The 22,433-nt window shown below is 40.7% G+C and overlaps 4 protein-coding genes across 6 annotated transcripts; 2 read left to right on the top strand and 2 right to left on the bottom strand.

Annotated features, from left to right (window-relative positions):
- The first annotated feature begins 1,036 nt into the window (after positions 1-1,036).
- On the top strand, positions 1,037-3,088 carry LOC106348456 (nuclear transcription factor Y subunit A-5). 2 transcript variants are annotated; one of them, XM_022704960.2, is made up of 5 exons: positions 1,037-1,265; positions 1,785-2,070; positions 2,155-2,306; positions 2,395-2,565; positions 2,644-3,088. In XM_022704960.2, the coding sequence occupies exons 2-5, from the start codon at positions 1,800-1,802 to the stop codon at positions 2,914-2,916; spliced, it is 867 nt and encodes a 288-aa protein (XP_022560681.1). In that variant the 5' UTR covers positions 1,037-1,265; positions 1,785-1,799; the 3' UTR covers positions 2,917-3,088. The 2 variants fall into 2 exon arrangements, with proteins under 2 accessions (XP_022560681.1, XP_013643654.1); XM_013788200.3 differs by having other exon boundaries at positions 1,057-1,265; positions 1,761-2,070.
- On the bottom strand, positions 3,020-5,221 carry LOC106348455 (E3 ubiquitin-protein ligase SPL2). Of its 2 annotated transcripts, none has more exons than XM_013788198.3 (6): positions 4,809-5,221; positions 4,222-4,323; positions 4,034-4,129; positions 3,762-3,883; positions 3,513-3,632; positions 3,020-3,443 (listed from the first exon to the last, which is right to left on the bottom strand). In XM_013788198.3, exons 1-6 carry the CDS (start codon positions 5,175-5,177, stop codon positions 3,152-3,154), a joined length of 1,101 nt encoding a protein of 366 aa, XP_013643652.1. In that variant the 5' UTR covers positions 5,178-5,221; the 3' UTR covers positions 3,020-3,151. The 2 variants fall into 2 exon arrangements, with proteins under 2 accessions (XP_013643652.1, XP_013643651.1); XM_013788197.3 differs by having other exon boundaries at positions 3,959-4,129; positions 4,809-5,219.
- Positions 5,222-9,052: 3,831 nt separating this feature from the next.
- LOC125588337 (transcription initiation factor TFIID subunit 9-like) lies at positions 9,053-9,556 on the top strand. The gene is made up of 2 exons (XM_048759634.1): positions 9,053-9,151; positions 9,305-9,556. The coding sequence occupies exons 1-2, from the start codon at positions 9,053-9,055 to the stop codon at positions 9,554-9,556; spliced, it is 351 nt and encodes a 116-aa protein (XP_048615591.1).
- Positions 9,557-9,653: 97 nt separating this feature from the next.
- On the bottom strand, positions 9,654-13,611 carry LOC106348454 (probable GTP diphosphokinase RSH3, chloroplastic). The gene is made up of 6 exons (XM_022704818.2): positions 12,694-13,611; positions 12,087-12,272; positions 11,290-11,750; positions 10,651-10,809; positions 10,236-10,569; positions 9,654-10,159 (listed from the first exon to the last, which is right to left on the bottom strand). The coding sequence occupies exons 1-6, from the start codon at positions 13,348-13,350 to the stop codon at positions 9,848-9,850; spliced, it is 2,109 nt and encodes a 702-aa protein (XP_022560539.2). The 5' UTR covers positions 13,351-13,611; the 3' UTR covers positions 9,654-9,847.
- Positions 13,612-22,433: the final 8,822 nt, after the last annotated feature.

The raw sequence follows: 22,433 nt of genomic DNA, 5'->3' as shown, positions 1-22,433 counted from the left end.
TAAAAGTAACAAAAATTAATAAATTAAAATCTATATTTAATTTTTATTAATACGTGTGAACATCCTAAACATCAATCTTTAAAATCTAGAATGAGTATTTTGTATATGGTTTCATTTCTATTTTTTTCAACAAACACTTTTTTACTTCTTTTATTTTTAATGGTCGATGTACGATCATCTGCAAATTTGTATACGTAGTTTTATCTTGTCTAATTATACATGCGTTGCAAAACTATTTTGTATCTACTACATATTTTTCTATGGTTATCTACATATTGCAAACTTTTTACTATATCTGTTTTGTAAAAAATGGTAATTTGTTTTAAATTGTGGCATGGCTTGTTAAATGGTATAGTAACTTTAAGTTAATTGTAACATGTACATTTCCATTTAGAAACAAAAATTGAAAATAAGATAATAACTGCTAACTATATTTGGGTTTATATTTTCATAAATATATATATCACCATTCATTTTTTTCAAGTCACACATATTTTTGATGGATAGTGAAGTAAAATTAATTACAACATACAAGTGTAGCTGCCACACAAGATTATGAGTGGCAATGAAAACTGGTGTCATTTATGTTTTTCAAAACTATTGTTTCTTTTCTTCAATATTTTGTTTGTCTTAATATTATGTTCTCTATGTTATCATTTATGAATTATCTATATTCATTTATTTATTATATTATAGAAATTATGTACACATTGTATGACAAAATTATATTATTATACTAAAAATTAATTATTATTTAAATATTTCTATATATTTAACTCAAAATTATAGATGTGTCACATTCAGTGAATTATAGATGCGTCACATTAAATACTGAATAAAACCAAAACCTAATAATAAATTAAATAAAAGCTAAATTAGTGATCCAAAAATCTATTTCACGTATAATTTAATTGTCTACAATAAATTTTAAATAAAATAAAGAGAGAAACAAGATTGACCGCACAGACAGTTGTTAACTTTGCAAAAAAAAAAAAGATCACCAAGTTAATCTTTAGCTAAGTTTTGTCTCTATAAAATGGTATATGTGAAGAGATAAAAAAAAACAAAGACAAGAAAAAGGGTGAAAAGAGACAGGTTTAGTCTTTTAAGCCATAGCCAATAATACACTTATTTGCAGAGACAGAGGAAGAGAGAGAGAGAAGAAACAGCCATGTTTTGAGGAAGGAGACATGCATCATCATCTTCTCCAGCTTGTTACTTAACTTCTCTTTCTCTCCATCTTTTACCAAATCTAGACACCAAAGGTCTATCTCTCTCATCATTTCTTTGGTAGTGTGTTAATGATTTGGTTGCTCTATTTGTACTTCTGATTCTGATGATCAAATATAAATAAATAACCATTTTTATAACCAATTCTTAAAACATAATCAGTTTGCTTTCTCTTGCCCACTTTTCTCTCTGTTTGCTTGGATCAGTAAAAGTTTAAAGAGAATTGATTTCTACTCGGTTCGTGTGTGGATGAGCTCTTTTTTCTATTCATAACCAGCAATATTTGTTAACAATCTGTCAATATAGCTTCTCTTTGTAAAGGTTTTTGTGTACATATTGGTTTGCATGTTATGCTTTCTGTGTGAGTTCTAGTGAATCCAATCTGTTTAACCAAATTTGGATCTTTCAAATCATTAAGCAAAATTGATCATGAAATCTGGATATTAGGATAGTTTTTATAAACTTCATGGATCCATGCATGTCTTAGATTTGTTGATTTTGTGGGTAATGACCAAAATGATTCTTGACAGGCCTTTTTGCTTTGGTAACATTAGCTTATCAAGAAGACAATGCAAGTGTTCCAAAGCAAAGATTCATCTGGGTCTACTTGGGAAAACTCAAACATTCAAAGATCTCAATCTTTCAGCTTGACAAAGAACATGATGATGATGTCTACTACACAACTCCCCAGCTCGATGAAACATTCGAGTTTGCAGCTGCAAAATCAAGATTCTTCCTCAACGCAATCTACTGGAGAATCAGGCGGTGGTGAAGCTGCAAGCTTTGGAGAACCTATCCATTATGGATGCAACAGCATTGTTGCTAATACCAATCTCTCAGGTCAAACAAATAAACTTGATTTGTAGAGATTTTGTAAAACCGCTTAACCTTTTTGTGGGTTTTATACTTGTTTTGATTGAGTAGGTTATAATAAGTCAACAACGACCTCGTCGATAGTGTCTCAAGAGCCTGTGTTTCCTCCTTCTGCTTGTGGTCTACCATCTTGGCCTCTTCAGTGTGCTGAAACATCACATTTCAATGGTTTCCTGGCTCCTGAATATGCATCGCAACCAACGGTACTTTACCGTATAGTCTTGTCCTTTTCAAAGATTTTAAGTCTAAGTGGCGTTGGTTAGTTATACTGGAAGAAGTTTTTGTGTACAGCTATCGCATTTGGAAATGATGGGTTTGGTTACTCCAAGAGTGCCATTGCCTCATAACATTCAAGAGAACGAACCAATATTCGTCAATGCAAAACAGTACCATGCCATTCTTCGTCGCAGGAAGCATCGTGCTAAGCTTGAAGCTCAGAACAAACTCATCAAAAGCCGTAAAGTATGATGTTTCCTTTTGCTTAAAACACCACAAGATCTTAGTTACCAGTGAGTTACAAAAGGTTGTTATGTTTTGCAGCCGTACCTTCATGAGTCTCGCCATCTTCATGCTTTAAAGAGAGCTAGAGGCTCTGGTGGACGTTTCCTCAATACAAAGAAGCTTCAAGAATCATCAAACTCATCACTCTGTTCTTCTTCTCAAATGGCAAATGGAGATGGAGAAGGTTTCTCAAAGAGCTCGACCACACCAAGCTCCGGTTCAGACCGTAACAACATGTTCCAGAACACACCGTTCAGATTCTCAGGGTATCCATCAACACACCATGTCTCAGCTCTCATGTCAGAGACTTGAGCCAATCTGGGAAGTCATCCTTGGCTATAAACTGTTACTGCTTCTTTACAAAATTTCTACTTTCAAAAACTCTCTGTTTTCATCATCTGCAATCTCAACTCTATAAATTGAAGCAACTTTCATATCATTTGTCATCAAACTATTTTGTTAGTTATAACATTTTCAGATTCTCTTTTAAGTTTACAAGTAGCATTACCTTATCAAATACACAAGTGAGACAGATTTAAACATTTCATCAAGAGTAATACACGCGCATAGATCCTCTAATGCTCTGGAGACAAACAGGGCACTTAGGGTTAACCTCACGCTCCACGGTTGAGGCGCATTGTCTGCAGCATACTACATGTCCACAGGGAATGAATGCAGGAACTCTCCTTCGTGTCACACAGATCACACACAGTGCTCCATCCGGAATCTCATCTTCATCTTCTGTTTCATCAGCAACCATGGGTTGCTCTGGTCTCTGCTCGTCTGGTCTCTGTTGCTGTTCCCTTTCACGGTGCCGTTGTTTCCATCTATTCCAGGCCCTGAAGATAAGACAGTAAACGGATTTAGAATCCAAACAAAACAGTATGTGTGTCTCACTAGTTAAGTACCTGGCAGCAGCAAAGCCAAGGATGCCAGCAGACAAACATCCCATGATAATACCGCCCCAGAATATTACACTGGTAGTCTCCGCGAGGTCTAATATCATCTTGTCCTTAGTCATCTCTGATCTGTAAAGATTAATCAAAAAGATTTATACATGAACAAGCACGAGAGCATGTTGCAACATTCGACAACAGGCAGATACAATAAGAAGCTCTGAAATAACAAGAAAAGGGGATATTTATAGAAAATCTCACAAGAAGTAAGGAAGATGTTGGCAGGATTTGATTTCAGGAACTCCGTTGTTAAAACTACAGATGCCAACAGCTGTTAAGTCTCTCCCAGGTGGTAATATCTTCTCAACATCAATCAGACCAACCTTGGAAGAAGAAAGGTATCAAAAAAGTTAGGACAAGAACAAGTAACCAAGGGTCCTAAGAAAACATGTACACACGGGATACTCAGGGAAGAACAAGGCTTGAAGAAACGCATAGGGAGATGAATTAATAGGCTGCAAACGATTATACACAGTGGTAAGCGGGAGAGGCTGCCTTGCACCATCCATGTTAACAACAAGAAAGCTAGACTGCGATGGTTGAGTGTTGTCCACTATAACAAAGGGGACCTTGCACACAACAAAAAGAAATATAAATACATACATAGATACTTCAAAACAAGAGGTAAAAAGTCTGTAAAGAGTGGAAGCAGAGAATGTACCATTCTCATGAAGTCAGCTCCTTGTTTGGGCAAAGATCTTTCCAGAAGAAACCGGTGACCATTTGTCAACTGAAACAAAGTCTTCCATCCACTATACACATACTGTCAAAAAAGAAATATCAAATTGAACAAGATGACATTAGAATGCTTCCATTATTCATTTCTCTTATAAAAAAGCAAAAACTACTACTAATACAAAATATAGTAAAAATAATTGTCAGCTACATGAAATAGACGCCACCAAAGATCTAAACAATATTAATACACAAAACAAAAAAAAAAAAACTATATAAACTATATACATGTCATTTCGCTAATACCATCAATATAATTCCGGTAGCATCCAATTAGAGATTCCAACTCTTTTTACTACCATCGAAATTATGTGTTAGTAACATAACTAGAGATGTTATTATGTGATTCAAAAATAGTTTTTTTTTTTTAAAAATTAATTTTCAACAAAGGATTAGTGTTTATTGGTGTAACTAATGATCATTGTTTCTTAGACCTAACATTTTACCCAAAATGTTAGGTAAAATGAAACTGAAATTTGTAAGCACAATGTTATATGTATATGTATTACGTACAGTTTGAGATCTATGAATGATAAGAGCTTTATCTCCCGTCTCCTGAGAGGTCAACACGTTGTTCTTCTTCTTGTTACTCCCTTCACCTCCTGTAACCTTAGCTTTGACCGTTCCCCGAACCACCACGATACGCTCCTGATCATCGCTCGTCTCGGATTGGTCATCGGACGCCCGAATCAGTGATCGGAGATCGGAAACGGAGACTTCGGGGGCGTCTTTGATTTTTTTCAACGCGGCGGAGGTGGAGGCGTACTTGAAAGCAGCGCGAACGGCGCCTAAGGCTAGGGTTACTCCGAGGATGGCTCCGTCGAAGGATAAAGCGATGTCGATCAGGAGGGGGAAGACGGCGGAACGATCCGGCGAGGACATTATGGTAATTTTGAATCTCAAAGCTGACAATTCAGGAGGAGGTGAGGCTAATATAGGCATTTAAGATACACATATGGCGGCATGCTCTTTAATGGGCCTACAGAAAAGAATAGTGGCCTATTAAAGAGAGGGTTAATTTGTTTATGCTGCTACAAGATTTACATTAGGCCAATTACCGTTAAGGCCCACTGTTTTAACAGCCTAACGCATGGGCATAGAAGAAAGTTGATCAAAAAAAAAAAGAAGGTGAAGAAGATCTGCCTAGAGATGCTTAGGCTTCGAATTGGTGATGATAGAGTTTTTACCTATCCATTCTCTTGTAACAACTCAATCACAACACTCCAAACACTTTATTGAATCAATGAGATAACGAACTACACTTTGGATCTCGAACCGTTGAGATGCGTCGGCTTAACCCGAGCACAATCTCTTCAAGGACACTGGCTTAACCCAGCTGCTCTCACTCAAGTCTCGTGACTCAATTCTAAATCCAAAGCTCCCTTTCCCGAAAGGACAGCCATGTGCTTTTATACTTGATTCTTGTTCAACTGCAAAGTCTCTGAAGCAAATAGAGTATCTCCTCAGTGCCAGCTCAGCAAATGAAGACTTCACCAAACTTATCAATACCCCCGCCTTTGAAAACAAGCTTGACCCCAAGCTTCTAACTGTGCAAATCGTTTCACTGGCAAGTAATGCAGCTGTTCCCCTGGCTTGCATTTTACACTTCTGTCACAACAACACTGTGGAGCCCCCTTTCTGTTTCTTGAATAAACAACTCAAAAACACATGGTCTTTAGTCTTCCAACGGTGCCACACAATGGAAGTTACTAGTGGAGTATTTACTTTGCACCACTAGCTTAACAATTGTAGTTGTCTTATCATGTGTATGTATGCACGTTTCTGATCAGAATCTAGACCGAACGCAACTAGAGTGGACCTGAACGCCAACCACGTGAAAGCTATTTTCCTGCAACCCCAATGTTCAAACCATCGCAAAACACCATTCTTTTGGTTCTCCATTTGTGCCATACACCAGAATAGTGTTGTCGAAGTTCCCACCAAGATGCTGATGGCAGGAGTGTTTCTGCATTTACCAAGGCCATGCTACCGTTGCCAAACATAACTACCACTCCAAAACGCACACACTTATGTAGCAACGTAGCAACAACGTATCAAAAACTTGTTTCACTCTAAGAGCCTGGATCTCTAAGCCCATAATATTCATGGTCCCGTTGGCAGGACTAAAATGAATGGACCGCCCTCTGATTTGCACTCTTTTTCTCTCCTTCCAGCAGTGCCACACGGCAAACTAATCTTCTTTAACAACCATCGCAAAGTACCAGACAAGTGGATTCAATGGCAAATCATTCAACTTCTCAAGTACATACGACCTTTGCGTAAACTTGAATGACCCAGTTACATCAAATTTTCCCTGGTTTTGATGTTCCCATTGAACTGTGTGACCACTTCTTCTCGCAAGAGACTGACGGCCAGAACTCAAAATCCTCTGAGAACCAATTGAACTTTGTGACCACTTCTTTCTCCGACTAACATACCTCCAGTTATCCACAACAGCACCATCGCTTCTAACAATACTCGACAAGGCATCAAGGGTCTCATAAGTAGCAGAAACCATTCCCTTGGTCATCTCCACATTTTGAAAATCTGTTTCCTCATATTTGTATTTGAAATTCCAAGTCTTGGGATACCTCTTGTTCTTCTTCTTACTTGTGACCCTTTCAGAATTTTGATCACATAGTTGATGTACAGACAAAAGCTTCAACGTAGTTGGCTCATTCTCTGTCTGTCTTAGACTAACATCCGCATTCTCATTCTCATTCTCATTCTCACTGTTACCGGTAATACGCACCAAAACATCAGACTCTGAAACATCATTGGCAACAGAACCCATTCCATTAATCTTCTCCCCAAGTATGTCATCCATTCTCAGCTTGTGCTTCGACAACAAAAGTTTCTGTCTTTTCTGCAGCCAACCAACTCTCATTTCATTCACCATTGCTAAACCCATAAGCTCACTGTTTATACTCAACTTTATACTCTTTTTATATTTAAACCACCAGGATTTTGGAGATAATCGTTGCTTCCTCGTATGGTTTCTTGTTTTATCTCTAAAAAACTCTTTGTTGACCAGCTTGGGTACATAATGTATGGACTCAGAATCTATTGATGGTGGTTTCGATTCATCCTCTGTTTGAACCTGTAAAATGTACGGTTCTCCCCCATCCTGAACACATAAACCGTCACTGCAAATTTCATACGGTAACGCCTCCAGCACAACGCTATAATATGGCTCCGGTAATGCATTGGAACAAGTCTCAGATGCTGCTTCAAGTGCTTCACTGCTTGTACTCTCCATGTGTTCTGCAGACGTCAACACAGGATCTTGAACAATCTTAGGAACGTGAGTGGAAACATCTGAGTGAGAACCATTTTCTTATGGTGCAAAGCGAGCCAACAATCTTTTCTTAAAACTGAACCAAGTTATGAATTCACCCTTGATCCCTTCCTCACTATACCAATCCCGTCCAGCTCCTTCAAGGCTCGCATACACCAAATCAAGCTTAGCAGCTTCACTATATTGGACAGTTCTGAAAACTCTTTCTACTCGAAAAATCCAGCCATATGGAATAAAACCATCAAACACAGGCAACTCAGTATTCTTTACCAAACTTTCTTGATTATCACAAATTTGTGAACTCCTCCGATAACCTAACAATTCAATCTCCAAATCATCAGTTCCGAGTGGTTTTGTTACCGGATGATGAATATCAAAAGGTTTCTTCGCAACTGTTCTAAGCCTTTCTGAATTTCTGTATTGTACATTATATTCTCTGGATCTTCATCGCTTCCAAACCGCAACCACAAAGATTTCTTCAGTGCCTCCCAACTATTAAACAACCACAATGATTGTCTCCACTGGAACCACAATATAGCTTCACCTTCCATGAAGCTTTGAGCGAAATTAAGTTTATCATCATCATCTGTGAAATCTTCTCGCACAAAGAACTTCTCCAACCACGAAATCCATGATCGCAAGTCAGCTCCTGTGAAGACTGGAATCGCTACACACTTTGTTGCCATTGATTCCGATCCAGACGTCACAAGATTCTTCGATTCTCTCACCGTCCGAGTTAACACTTCACGCGAACGTCGGAATCAGATAAATCACCACCGTGATGATCCAATTTCTCGCGTTTGAATCGATTCACACGGTCCGAACTCACTGTCACCGTCGCAGCGATCGAACGGCTCACCGCACCAATTGATAGAGTTTTTACCTATCGATTCTCTTGTAACAACTCAATCACAACACTCCAAACACTTTATTAAATCAATGAGATAACGAACTACACTTTGGATCTTGAACCATTGAGATGCGTCGGCTTAATCCGAGCACAATCTCCTCAAGAACACTGGCTTAACCCAGCTGCTCTCACTCAAGTCTCGCGACTCAATTCTAAATCCAAAGCTCCCTTTCCCGAAAGGACAACCATGTGCTTTTATACTTGATTCTTGTTCAACTGCAAAGTCTCTGAAGCAAATAGAGTATCTCCTCAGTGCCAACTCAGCAAATGAAGACTTCACCAAACTTATCAGGTGATTGCGGATTGAAACAAATGGTTAAACTGCGGTGTAGTTCTAACAGTTATAAAAACATATATCTATATATGGTATATGTAGAGATTTTTGTTATGTTAACTGCGGTGCAGTTCGTCGAAGCCTTAGATCGTGAAATATCTGCTTAAAGTCGATGGGTGTGGGGGACTAGGAGCCACGTGTGCTGAACCAGTTTCTTGAGTTATGGTACCGTTATGTGGTCCAAGTGTTAACCGATTCTCAGGTTTATTCAGAGCATGTCAGCAAATCCACCATCGACTGTGACTGATGTTAAGCTCGCTATTCAATCCAAAGTTAGTTTCCGCTTCTCACAGCCTCCTCCAAGAGAGGTAGAGGTAAATTATACTTTACATGCATTGTTGACGATGTTATTATTGATGTTGTTGTCTTGAAAATAGATGTGATATGACTAATTTTTAGTGTTGTCTGAAAATAGACATGATGTGATTAGTTTCTGATACTTCTTATGTCACAATGTTGGTGTTTAGATACTGTTAGAGCTTACTGCGGGCAGAAACAAGATTCCTTTGCCAAAATCTATTGCAGGACCCAGTGTTCCACTCCCGCCTGAACAGGACACATTGCTTAGTCCAAACTACCAGCTAATTATACTTTCGAAGAAGCCAGCTTCAACAGAACCTGAAGAAACAGAAGACAATGAAGATATGACAAATCCTGCACAACAAACATCAGAGCTTCGAAGCCGAAACTCCTCAAAGGATCTCTTTCCCTCTCTCTAGACGACCCAAATAAGTAGAGAAATACAACATAAACAACTAATGTTACTTATCAAGATATGGAGAATGCAAGAGAATCAGTTGCTAAACATTTGTGTCATAGTGAACCATGGCCAGAGCCAGTTTTTTTTTTAGCCTATATATGCATATATTATTATTATATACATTGTTTTCTTGGAATCAAGAAAGATAAAAAGGTACAACAAATCTTTCTGAAGCATTACACCTATATATAACAACATATACATACATACATGAACAAGGATCCTGTTTTTTTTTTTGACTAAGAATCTATTAGCTTCCCCAGCCAACCATTGTACCAGCAGCTGCACGGTGAGGACGAGAAAAGGCGAGCCCTCGATCATACATCCGCTGAATCTCCTCTCTATATTCAGTCAGAGACTTATCAGGTATGGCTGGAGTAAGCTCCACCACATCTCCCATCTTCAGCTTACATTTCAAATCACTTACAGGTATCTGGTTTAGCCGTGGCCTCAGCTCTTCCTTTGCCGGGATACTGTACATTGACCGTCTCGAGTTCCCTGGTCCTGCTCTTGTCAACAGGTCCGAGACCGTGGAGCTCGCGGGAAACTCTTGCACAGTCATCTGCATTTTAAGCAAATGATGAGGAGATGAAGTTGACATACACTGGGTCCTTCTTGGTTATAAGCAACTAACTAACCTTGCCGTTTTCGATAACAATGACATAGACTGGTCCTTCTTGGTTACCATTAGGCTTATAAGAAAACGGACAGTCTTGGGCGTGAGAAGGGAAACTGCACAAGGGCTCGGAAGAGCAGATGTCTTTGCTCATGGTTTCGCAATGCCACGTCACAACCCATCTTGCCCATTCAACCATCTGAAGCACAAACGATGAGTGTTTGCAATCGCCTTCCTTGTACCTCCAGTGAGCTGCAAACCCAAACTCAGCTTGCAAATGCATCTCTTTGGTCCGTATTTGAACTTCTAGAGGGATGGTCCCATCTCCCATCACTACGGTATGCAAAGACTTGTACCTATATATAATATTCAGAAACCCAAGTTAGCATATCATTTTTGGAGCTGCTGTTATGACAGGTGTTTGCATAAGAACCTACCCGTTGAACTTGGGATGAGTGATGTAATCTTTCAGCTTTCCAGGAACTTCAGACCATAGCTTGTGAACTACACCTAAGGCCTTGTAACAGTCTTTCTCATTGTCAACAATCAAACGTAGCCCATGAATGTCATGAATCTCATCCATGGTTAGCTTTTTCCTGACATAAATGAAAAGTCAACAAGATCAGTATTCTGCTTCTCTCCTTCATCTTAGTTAGGCATTCTCTCCTTCATCTTAGTTAGGCATGCGGATTCGGTTAGTTCGGTTCAAGAATTAACCCGTAATAGAGTTCGGTTTGGTATTCAGTTAGTTTGGTTTTTTGAAAATTCTACAGAAGTTTTTGATTTCAAATTATATTTTAGTTTAATTTTCTTAAAATTTTGGATAAATTCGGTTAGTTCGGTTTTGAAATTTGGTTAGTTGAGTTTGGGTTTTTGGTACAGTTTGGTTATTTTTATTTTTATTTTTTAAAGAAAACCGAAGTAACTGACTGCCGAACCAAAAATCGAACTTCCGAAAAAAGCCTACCGAATCAAACTGGACTAACCAAATTTTTTGGTTAGGTTCGGTTCAAAAATCCCAACCCTAATCTCAGTGAAAGAAGCACATTTACGCAAAAGAGGAGATGAGAACTTACTTCAACATCTTGCAATAGATACTATACAAGCTCTTGTGCCGTCCAGAGACAACGTGATAAGAAATGCCTTCTTTCTTAAGCGCTTGCTCCATTTTCTCAATCGCGGAAGTAATCATAGCTTCGTCGAACGAATCCTCGAGCATAGCAGACATCTCGTGGTGCTGATCAGGATGAAGATGCTTGAAACACAGATTCTCAAGCTCAACTTTCCAGCTGGAGATTCCTAACCGATTAGCCAAAGGTGCAAATATCTCCAGCGTCTCTTTAGCAAACCTTTGCTGCTTAACCGGAGGCAACGCGTAGAGTGTCACCATGTTGTGTAACCGATCAGCTAACTTAATAAGAACAGCTCTCGCGTCTGCCATTGCAAGGAACATGGTGTGGAGACGATCTGCTTCAACGGTTTTACACGCAGTGTTGTTTTCTCGAGCAAGTTTACTTAACTGGCTAAGCTTAGACACCTAATGCAATAACAAGACATAACACTTGTTAGAGTCTGAACAGTTAAAACAACACCTAATGCAATAATAAAAGAAAAGTCACAAAACACTATCTCAACCATGAAAACAACACTTAAATGTAATAATAAAAAGACAAAACACTAATAAGATTCTCAGACATTAAAACACCTAATGCAATAGCAAAACAAAACCCTAATTAGAGTCTCAACCATTAAAGTACAAAGCTTTACTTAACTGGCTAAAGCTTAGACACCTAATGCAATAACAAGACAAAACTAAATTTAGTCTTTCAATCATTAAACAACAAGACACATCCATGGCTGTTTCTTTACTTACCCCTTCGACAAGATCAGCAACTCCTGCTCCAAAAGTTCTGAGGATATAATCATAGCTCATAAAAGAATCGTCTAGAGTATCATGTAGAATCCCAGCTATCACAACAGTCGCATTAGCTCCAATCTCAGCCAACAAGATAGCAGTCTCAACACAATGTTGGAGGTAAGGATCACCATTAGCTCTCATCTGATTCAAGAAGCCATCAATTAGTAATAAAAAACCATGGTTCTAAAAACCAGTCCTAGATGAAACTATTTTCTCAAAATCTTATTTATACAAATCAAATCGGTTTAAACTCATCTAAATTAGTTTAAATCTTTTAATTTAAGTAATGTTATTGTTAATTTAAGTAATATTATTAGTACAAATCCACAAATTTATCTAATTTCTTTTGTTTTGTATATCAAATTTTGATAATTCATCAATATAATTTTATAACTAAGCCCGAAAATTAAAATATCTGGTATAAATGTAAAATAAATCAATAATTTGTTAATGTCTAGACTCCAAATAATCTGCTTAATTGCTAGTTCTCTGTAAAGCGTTTAGTTATGGCAATAAAAACAAAAGTATACAGAGAAAAGTTGTAAGCTTTCTTGATTGATACCTGTCCTCTATGAGCTTTCTCCGCTTCGTAAAAAGCTTTGATCACAGACTCGTCTTCGAAGATTCTGTGTTTCAGCTGAGCACGTTTAAGCAAATTCCGAGCGTATGGCTGACGTCTCTCCTCTCCTTCATCGTCCATGGCGAATGGAAGCTGCTCATCGAGGAGAACAGAGTCCGTGTCGTAGTCAACGCACGAGCCTACCGCTTTCCTGATGAAACCATTGAACAATCTGGAGGATCCTACACGGAGAGATCCACCACCGCCGCCAGTGCAGCTGTTGTTAGATGAGATTGGACCGTGGAGGACGGAGACAGGGCTTTGGTGGTGGTCTCGTTTGAGGTAAGAGGAGCCGATGAACTTGGTCGGAGAATAGGAGAAGGAGCTGCTTAAGGTGGTTCGATGATCCTCGGTTCGGTCGTGGCGTATGGAAGCTAGTTCATCTTCTAGGGATGGGTGTGAAGCAGAGGAGGAGGAAGGCGTTGATGATTTGAAGAGCAGAGAGAGACCACCGATTGTGGTGGAAGAAGATGAAGATGAAGATGAAGATGAGGATCTGGGATTGAGATCGAGGTCGCAGGAGGCGGTGATCTGGTGCGGCGTGGAGCATACGGTGCTCGGTGGACTCGCGTATAGCGCTATGGTCGTTGCTACCACCATTGAACAATCTCTCTGTTTTTTTTTTTAATTTTAAAATCGGAAAGTTTCAGTTTTTTTTGGAAATCGAATTGGAAACCCTAAAGAAAAAGGGAACCAATTTTTGAAATCGAAATTGATTTCACGGAACTGTTAATTGTAGACAAAGGGGAAGAACAAAGACGAAACCGAAAGTAATGAAATTGAGAAAATCCAAGAGATTGTGAGAGAAATTGAGATGTTTTTTTTTTCGTCCCTACTTTTTCATAACCAATCTGTGTTTCGTGTTCTTATTCGCCGTTAAATCCAGCAATCGAAGCGAAGCTGAACGTGGCAAATTACGTAATTGCCCTTTTTGTTAACCGGCGATTACTGTCTTAAGTAAGCAGAGCTCTGATTAGTATTCGTTAATGTCGTAATCCCATTGTGATCTATGAAACTATAAATAGCAATTTCCTGGTTGTCACCGACTAGTTTCTGGTACTCATCAATCATCGCGCTAATTTGCCAAAGCAAATAATCTAGTTTTCTTTTTTTCAAATTTTATTACTTGATAATAATCTTCTCGGAATATTTATTTCATGTAATAAATACTAAAAATCTATTTTTGACATAAAAAATCAGCAAATGGTCGGATGTGGGATCCACCGTTGTGATTCTAAATGTTTTTTTTGTCTGGTTGGGAATTTTTTTGATTCAATGAATCTATTTGGTTTATATGGATTAGGAATCTCTTTTTCTTTTTCCTTTCTTGTTTAGGAAAACGATAATACAAACCCTTAATAAGTTCGTTGATAAAAGGAAAAATCAAAATAACATGTTTTCGCATTTGTTTGTAAAGCAACATATAGAGAGATGGAGAAATTTGAATAACCAACTCTTTGAAAATGGAGTTACCAAGTTTATTAAAATTTAACCACAAAACTAAAAAGAAATTTTGTTAATACTTATATATTAATGAACGAGAATTCATATTATAACTAATATTTCAATATATATATATGCTATGTGCTTATAAAGCTTATTTTTGGTGGAGATGTAAAACTGCAAATTTAATTATTAGATCAAGACTAAGGGGGGGGGGGTTTGTATTCAATCTAAAATTTGAGGTGATTTGATTTCTAATGAGGTTTTAGATGATTTTAAGGAATTGCAGAGAATAAAATGATTTTTGGTAAACCACTTTAGAATATAATCTAAAACTATGGGATTTGAGTTTAATTTTTTTAACTAAGAAACTTCAACCAAACACTCTTAAATTACCTGAAAACTTTAAAATTCTACCACTTAAAATATTTTCAATAACAGTGGATTTCAGAGTACTTTATAAAATGTCAAGTTCAATAACAGTGGATTTTAAATGAGTTTTTAAAATTCACTTTTCAATAAAAGTGGATTTGTCATTTTAACACAAATCACCTAAAACTCTCTGTTGAATATACCCCCTAAGAGTATATGAATTCGATTCCCCTTTGAGCCTTTGATTAGGATTAATCAGTGTCTTTAGGTTATGTTTTACGTTATTTTTTACTCTACTGATTTCTTCCATTTTCTTCGTTTTCTTTTTGAAAATTTCACTTACTTTCCATCTTTCATGGTAGTTTCTTTTGTCTTGGTTCTGGTTGTGTTCATTGGGTTTAGTTGTTTTACTCTGGAACTATGTGTTTTTTGTTTAAAATTGTATTTCCATAATTTTAGAAGCTGACAGCTATATACTTCGATTTTGTATTCCCTTAGACAAAAGGGTATACTGTATCTTACAATATCAAAGATTATATTGAGCAAATAAGTTTCGCAAAAGTAACATAGTGAAATCTTGACAAGAACATATCGCAGATGATGTATAAGGACAATATGGAAATTTCAAATACGTTTTATTCAGCTTCTAGGTGCCAGCTTTTATTGCTTCACGAATACTACAGTTTTTTCACAAGTAATTTTCACATTTTGACAAGGACACCGACGAACCCTCGTAGAAGAACTATCACTGCAAGTCTGCAACAAACACAATTACCACATTGCGTTAATGGGACGGACCTAAAGAAGACACGTGTCACGTTTGGCGGCCAAGCTTACAGTTTCGTGCCAGGTCATCATTCACGGTCGGGCTCTTTCATCCGACCAATTTTTTCGTAACATCAGTACGAGTCTCTGGCTCGACTTCCTCGATCAGACTTGGGCCGTTTTCATATTTTTTCTTACTTAGAATTATTTTAGAGTGTTAGTTCTTTTTCAGACAGTCAAGTAAAACATAATACGATTTGAATAGATAATCTGAGGTTCGAGTTAACAAGTCAGTTCACTATAGGCTATTACATGTTAATCTCATCCTATATCTACCCAAACCCACCATCTTTCCTTCCTGCCTTTGTCTCGCGTTCAAACTGTCTTTACCCTTTCGGGTCTGGTTCTGATCTGCATCCAAACAAGGAGGCATAAGCAATTAGTATGCTTAGTGAGAGCGGTCATTCTGTCCCACTCAGCCTAGTAAAGCAATCAAGTCAATCAGTCAATAAACGGACATGCTTATCATCAGTCAGTTACTTAGCCGACCCAATCGTTCCAAGCCAGCGCGCCATCAGATTCAGTCAAGCCCTAGCAGGCTAATACGGCTCTAGGCGCATGATCTGATCCAGATGCGCCGATGGAAGGAACCGACTGTTCGGACCAAGCCAGAACTTGGCAGATAATTTGAATTAGACAAGCAATCAGTACATAGAACATTCCTATCAATCAGACTACGATTCAGTACGATAGGCCACGGTCACACACTCACCTTTGTCTTAGAGACGGTTTGTTCTGTTTGATTCGGTCACTTCTGACACCTCTTGAGCGGTTTCCGTCGGATCTTCGAACGTTCAGACAGTCGGATTCACCCCACAGACGATCGTTCTTGACTCGGACTTGATCAATCCAGCCAAATATCGAAAGCTCTCTCTTAATCGGACTTTTCTCTCTCTGAGTTTCTCTCTGGTTCTTTCTTCCCGTTTCCCATACAGAAATGGCGGAATAAGACAAAGGAGACGATTAAAATGGGTAGTTAGGCGGTTTAGGCCCGAGAAACTGCCAAGTTAACCATTCCCGCTTATTTTACACGCGGCTCTTAATCTGTAACCGCCACCCCGTGCTCCAAAGCGTTTCAGCGCGAGTTTTTTCCTTTTTCGGACTTTAACTGTTCCCGCCAGTTTTACTTAGACGAAACTCGATCTAGAGCTGACTGATCCAGTCGACAACTCTAACCACCTTGTCCGAATTTGACTGATACTCCTAAATCAGCTCATCTCAGCTTAGCCGACAATCTTAACCGCCTTGTCTGATTTCCAACAATCGCTGTCTAGCCTACCAGTTCAACCGTCTTGTCCGAATCCAACAACACTTGTACGGATCCGACCATCGCTGTCCGAAAATTCCGCTTTGCCTGGTTTTTCATCGAGTTGTCCGAACATCCTGAGTTCCACAAACCGAACGGCCTGTCCAATAACCCGAGCGTAAGACCGACTGTGGAGCTTTGTTTGGCTCAAAAACAGATCTGTTCCTAGCTTTAATCGGGTACATGGTTCCGCTCTAGTCGCTACTAATCAGGCACCGATCTAAGTTCTCCCATCCACCCACGGAAAGTCCTTCGAACTCTGATCAGCTCTTTCTAGCATCATCTAATCCATTCAGTACGTTCTCACAGTCCGGCCAGTCAGTCCTCAGATCATCCTAACATCGATCTTCGGAACACGGACGCTACAAGTTCTCCCCCACTTGGCTCAGACTCGTCCTCGAGTCTTTCTTCCTGAATCTTCCGTGAGTTTGTCAAACCACTTTGGAAACTCAGCTTTCATTCTCGCCTCTGGCTCCCAAGTCGTTTCTTCTTGTCCATCGCAGTCCCAAACTAGTTGGATCATTTTGATATTCTTTATGCCTTCAGGTTTGGTTTTTCTACCAATGATCCGGACTGGTCGTCCCTCCACAGTAAGTTTCTCTCTCAAGTCAGATGGTGGTTCAGGAACCATATTCTCTTGATTCCTTATGCATTTTCGCAGCAAGGATACATGGAACACGTTATGGAACTGAGCCATCGATGAGGGCAGTTCCAGTTTGTAGGCGACCTTTCCAATCTTTTCCAGGATCTTGTACGGCCCCATGTATCTTGGACTCAGCTTAGCATTCTTTGAGGATCGGTCCTTTCCTTTGTAGGTGACGGTTTTGAGATATACCATGTCTCCTACTTCGAACTCAAGGTCTTTTTTGCGTCTGTCTGCATAACTCTTCTATCTGTCCTGAGACTCTTTCATTTTCAGTTTCAAGACTCGAATTTTTTCAGTTGTCTCTTCCACAAAATCTCGGCCAAATATGTTGCGCTCCCCCACTTGGGTCCAGCATAGCGGTGTCCTACACGGACGTCCGTACAATGCCTCGTAAGGTGACATTCCAATGCTTGCATGATAGCTGTTGTTGTATGAAAACTCTGCCAGATGCAAGTACTGATCCCATTTGTCTCCCCAATCCAGAACACAAGATCGCAGTAAGTCTTCAAGTGTTCGGGTTGTCCTCTCTGATTGTCCATCCGTTTGTGGATGATATGATGTACTCATATGGACCTTGGTCCCAATCGACTTCTGCATAGCTATCCAGAAGGCCGAATAAAACTTGGAGTCTCGGCCTGACACTATGCTTACCGGAACACCATGAAGTCTGACAATCTGTTCCACGTATAACTTGGCTAGCACCGCTGCATTGTCTGTTTTGTTGATAGCCAAGAAGTGTGCGGACTTGGTCAATATGTCCACTATCACCCAGATAGCGTCCTTTCCATTCCTCATTGGCAAGCCAGTCACGAAGTCCATCGTGATCTTATCCCAAGGCCATTCTGGGATGGTAAAATCTGAAGTAGTCCACTCGGGACTTGATTTTTTGCCTTCACCATTTGGCAGATTGGGCACCCAACTACCCATTTTGCAACATCACGCTTCATTCCAACCCAATGATAGTATCTCTTCAAGTCTCGGTACATCTTATTGGTTCCTGGATGTATCGAAAACTTTGACTGATGTGCCTCCTTTAGGATCTCATCCCACAACCCTTTGTCGTTAGGAACACACACTCGGCCATTAACCAGAATCGTCCCGTTGTTTGAAGTCTGATACTCTGTCTTCTGGTTCTTTGAAGCTTTGATCAGATCTTCATCCTTTTCCTATGCAAGGCGAACTAGGGACAACAAATCCGCCTGATCCGCTGCACCAAGACCCAACGGTTACAATTCGTCAGTCAAGGCAGCTAATCGTAAGGTTCCAACCATGTGAACTAGTTCCTCCATGTCTTTTTCTGAAGCCAAAGCTACTCTCTTCCGGCTAAAGGCATCCGCGACCAGATTTGCCTTTCCCGGATGGTAGGCAATATCCAAGTCGTAATCCGCAACCAGATCCATCCAACGACTCTGTCTAAGGTTAAGCTCTGGTTGAGTAAAGATATGCTTCAAGCTCTTATGGTCCGTGAAGACTTGGACCTTAGCACCATAGAGATAAGACCGCCATATCTTCAGCGAAAATACGACAGCAGCCATTTCTAAGTCGTATGTTGGATAGTTCCCTTCGTGTTTCCTTAGCTGTCTAGACGCATACGCGATCACTTTGCCTTGCTGCATCAATACGCACCTAAGTCCAACTTTGGATGCATCTGTGTACACCACGTATGGCTCGTTGCCCATTGGAAGAGCCAATACTGGAGTAGTCGTCAACATCATCTTGGTTTGCTGAAACTCACATCACAGCCTTCTGTCCACACGAACTGAACATCTTTCCCGGTCAACTTTGTCAACGGTTGAGCCATGCTGGCAAATCCATTAACAAACTGTCGGTAGTATCCAGCCAGTCCGAGAAAGCTCCTGATCTCCGTTGCGTTCCTTGGTCTGGGCCAGTCCGCAATGGCCTTGATCTTCTCTTGGTCCACAGACACTCCCTTGTCTGAGACCACGTGACCCAAGAAACCAATTTCTCTTTGCCAAAAGCTGCATTTGCTGAGCTTGGCGAACAACTTATGTTCCCGCAGCTTATCCAAAACCATTCTCAGATGGTCCTTGTGCTCTTCCTGATTCTTTGAGTAGATCAAGATGTCGTCTATGAAGACTATAACGAATTCATCCAGGTAATCTCTGAAAACGTTATTCATCATCTTCATAAAGGCTGCAGGGGCGTTGGTCAATCCGATGGGCATGACCACAAACTCGTAGTGTCCGTATCTCGATCTGAAGGCTGTCTTACGGACATCCTCTTCAGCAATCGGAATCTGATGGTATCCCGAAGCTAAATCAATCTTGGAGAAACAAGTAGCACCTCGGAGTTGGTCCAATAACTCGTCTATCCTTGGAAGAGGGTACTTGTTCTTCACTGTGACTCCGTTAATCCCCCTGTAGTCAATGCATAGCCTGAAGCTACCATCTTTCTTCTTCACGAACAGAACCGGTGCGCCCCAAGGTGAACTGCTTGGGCGCACAAACCCTTTCTCCATTAGTTCATCTAACTGTTTCTTAAGTTCTGCCATTTCAGCGGAGCCATCCGGTACGGAGCTTTTGAGATTGGCTTTGTGCCCGGCTTAAGTTCAATCGTGAAAGGATCAGAACGGTCTGGTGGTAATCATGTTAAGGATTCGAACACCTCATCATACTCCTTTACAATCGGAATCCCTTCCAACTCAGTATCAGGTCCGACTTCCACAGTTGTGATTGCAGCTAGATAAGCCTCACATCCTTTTTCCAGCATTCTTTTTGCTTGAAGTGCTGAAATGATCAGACTCCCATTGATCGGTCTGACCCCTTGATAGGCAAGCTTTCCATTGCCGATTTCAAACTGAACTCGGCCACGATGACAATCAAGATGTGCCTTGTATTTACTCAGCCACTCCATTCCAAGGATCACATCGTATGATTTCACTGGGCAAACGACCATGTCGGCTGGCATGTTCACTCCTCTGATCATCACAGAGATGTTTCGGATTTTCCCTGAAGTGTACATGATCTGACCACCAGCCGCCCGAACCAGTCGTACTTCTTCTTCTGGTTCTTTCTGGAATTCCCCAATTCCAATCATCTCGGGTTCCATAAAGCAGTGAGATGCACCGGAATCAAACAGAACATGGGTTGCCACTCCACCCATGACTAAGGTCCCTACATATTCACCTGGAACACTAAGGACCTACTCTACAGAAAGCAATTTCACACAAAAATTCTTAAGGTAAAGGTGAGAGATAGGATGACTCACCAGTGATCGGGCGAGACGTGCTTGGGTCCATTGACTCATCACCGATTGTGTACACCCGCGGCATGATGGCCTGCCTCTTTGCCGCCGGCAGAGGCCCATCGCTCGGACGCTTCCCAGCAGATTGTGCGTCCTTCGGACACTGATTTTTGTAGTGCCCTGTTTCGCCGCAGTTGTAGCACACACGTTCCCCAGCACCCTTGTTCTGGCTCTTCGGCCTTAGATCTTCCTCAGGGCAATCACGCACCTTGTGATCCATACTTCTGCAACAGTGACAAGCTCCCGTAGCAGCACGGCAGACACCAGAGTGCATCTTCCCGCAAGTCGAACACGCACTGCGACCTGTTGCATTCGACTTGCTGGAAGAGCCAGCCTTCACCGGCTTTTGATTCTTTCCCGCATGCTTACCAGGATGGACATGCGCCACTGTGCCAAACACCTTGGCTTCCTCACTGATTCCAGCTTCCTGTTCTGCGGCCTTTTCCACCAGTTCGGCCACAATATCATAGTTGCGAATCTTACAACGAGTTCGGAGATCAACCCTGAGTCCGCGCTTGAATTTGCGGACCAAGGATATTTTCGACTCAGCCTCACACCCAACATACTTCTTGAGGCTGTTGAATTCCGCTTCATACTCCTTTACAGTCATAGATCCATGTTCCAGTCTGAGAAAAGCTCCCTCGAGCTGGTCAAATGCTTCCGGCGGAAAATACTTCCCACAGAATTCGGTCTTAAAGTTGGCCCACGTGCAATGCTCAGCACCAATCCGAGCCGGTACTCCTCGCCACCAGAGGTGCGCATCACCATCCAAGTAGTGGACAACAATGTCCTTCTTGTAAGCAAGAGGACAACAGATCGACTTAAAGTTTTGCCATATCCTGTCAATCCATTGATCTGCTTCTTTTGGTTTGGAAACACCCGAAAAAAACTTTGTTCCCAGTTTCTGCATGTGGTCCATAACCTTGAGGTAAGATGGATTCCTAACAACGTGTGCCTCTTCTCCAACAGGCACCACGTTCTCCACTTCCTCCGCAACAGGTGGAGCCACTGTAGGTGCCGCCGCAGCATGCAATCTTGCCAAGACTTGCGCCAACAAATTAAGCCAAAACGGCTTCCAATCCAACTGGAGCAGCAGCAGCTCCAGCAGCATCACCAGCCGCTGCAGCACCAGCCGCTGCAGCATTGTTCAAATTCGCTGCATTCTGAGCAGCATTCTGAGCCTCTTTCGTACCAGCTTCATTCCTGGCCACGTTTCTCGCATACCCCTCAGCGGTCTCATTCACAGTCTTTCTTGTGTTACGGTTACTTTTTGCCATCTGCAACAAGTTCACAGGCAAGTTAGTCAAAACAAACTTGGGATCAGGACTCGGAACACAAAATTTACAGCGAGACGCCAGGTTTGGAAGGATGGTTTGCCCCAATAACCCACTATACTTAGATTGTCCTAGAACTCGACTCCGCTCTGATACCACTTGAAAGGACCCGACCCATTTTTTCGTAACATCAGTACGAGTCTGGCTCGACTTCCTCGATCAGACTTTGGCCGTTTTCATATTTTTCCTTACTTAGAATTATTTCAGAGTGTTAGTTCTTTTTGAGCCAGTCAAGTAAAGCATAATACGATTTGAATAGATAACCTGAGGTTCGAGTTAACAAGTCAGTTCGCTATAGGCAATTACATGTTAATCTCATCCTATATCTACCCAAACCCACCATCCTTCCTTCCTGCCTTTGTCTCGCGTTCAAGCTATGTCTTTACGCTTTCGGGTCTAGTCCTAATCTGCATCCAAACAAGGAGGCACAAGCAATTAGTATGCTTAGTGAGAGCGATCATTCCGTCCCACTCAGCCAAGTAAAGCAATCGAG

The sequence above is a fragment of the Brassica napus genome, chromosome C6, assembly GCF_020379485.1.
Source record: "Brassica napus cultivar Da-Ae chromosome C6, Da-Ae, whole genome shotgun sequence".
Lineage (NCBI taxonomy): Eukaryota > Viridiplantae > Streptophyta > Magnoliopsida > Brassicales > Brassicaceae > Brassica > Brassica napus.
The sequence above is the reverse complement of the archived record's forward strand: the minus strand, read 5'-3'. Positions and strand labels throughout refer to the sequence as shown.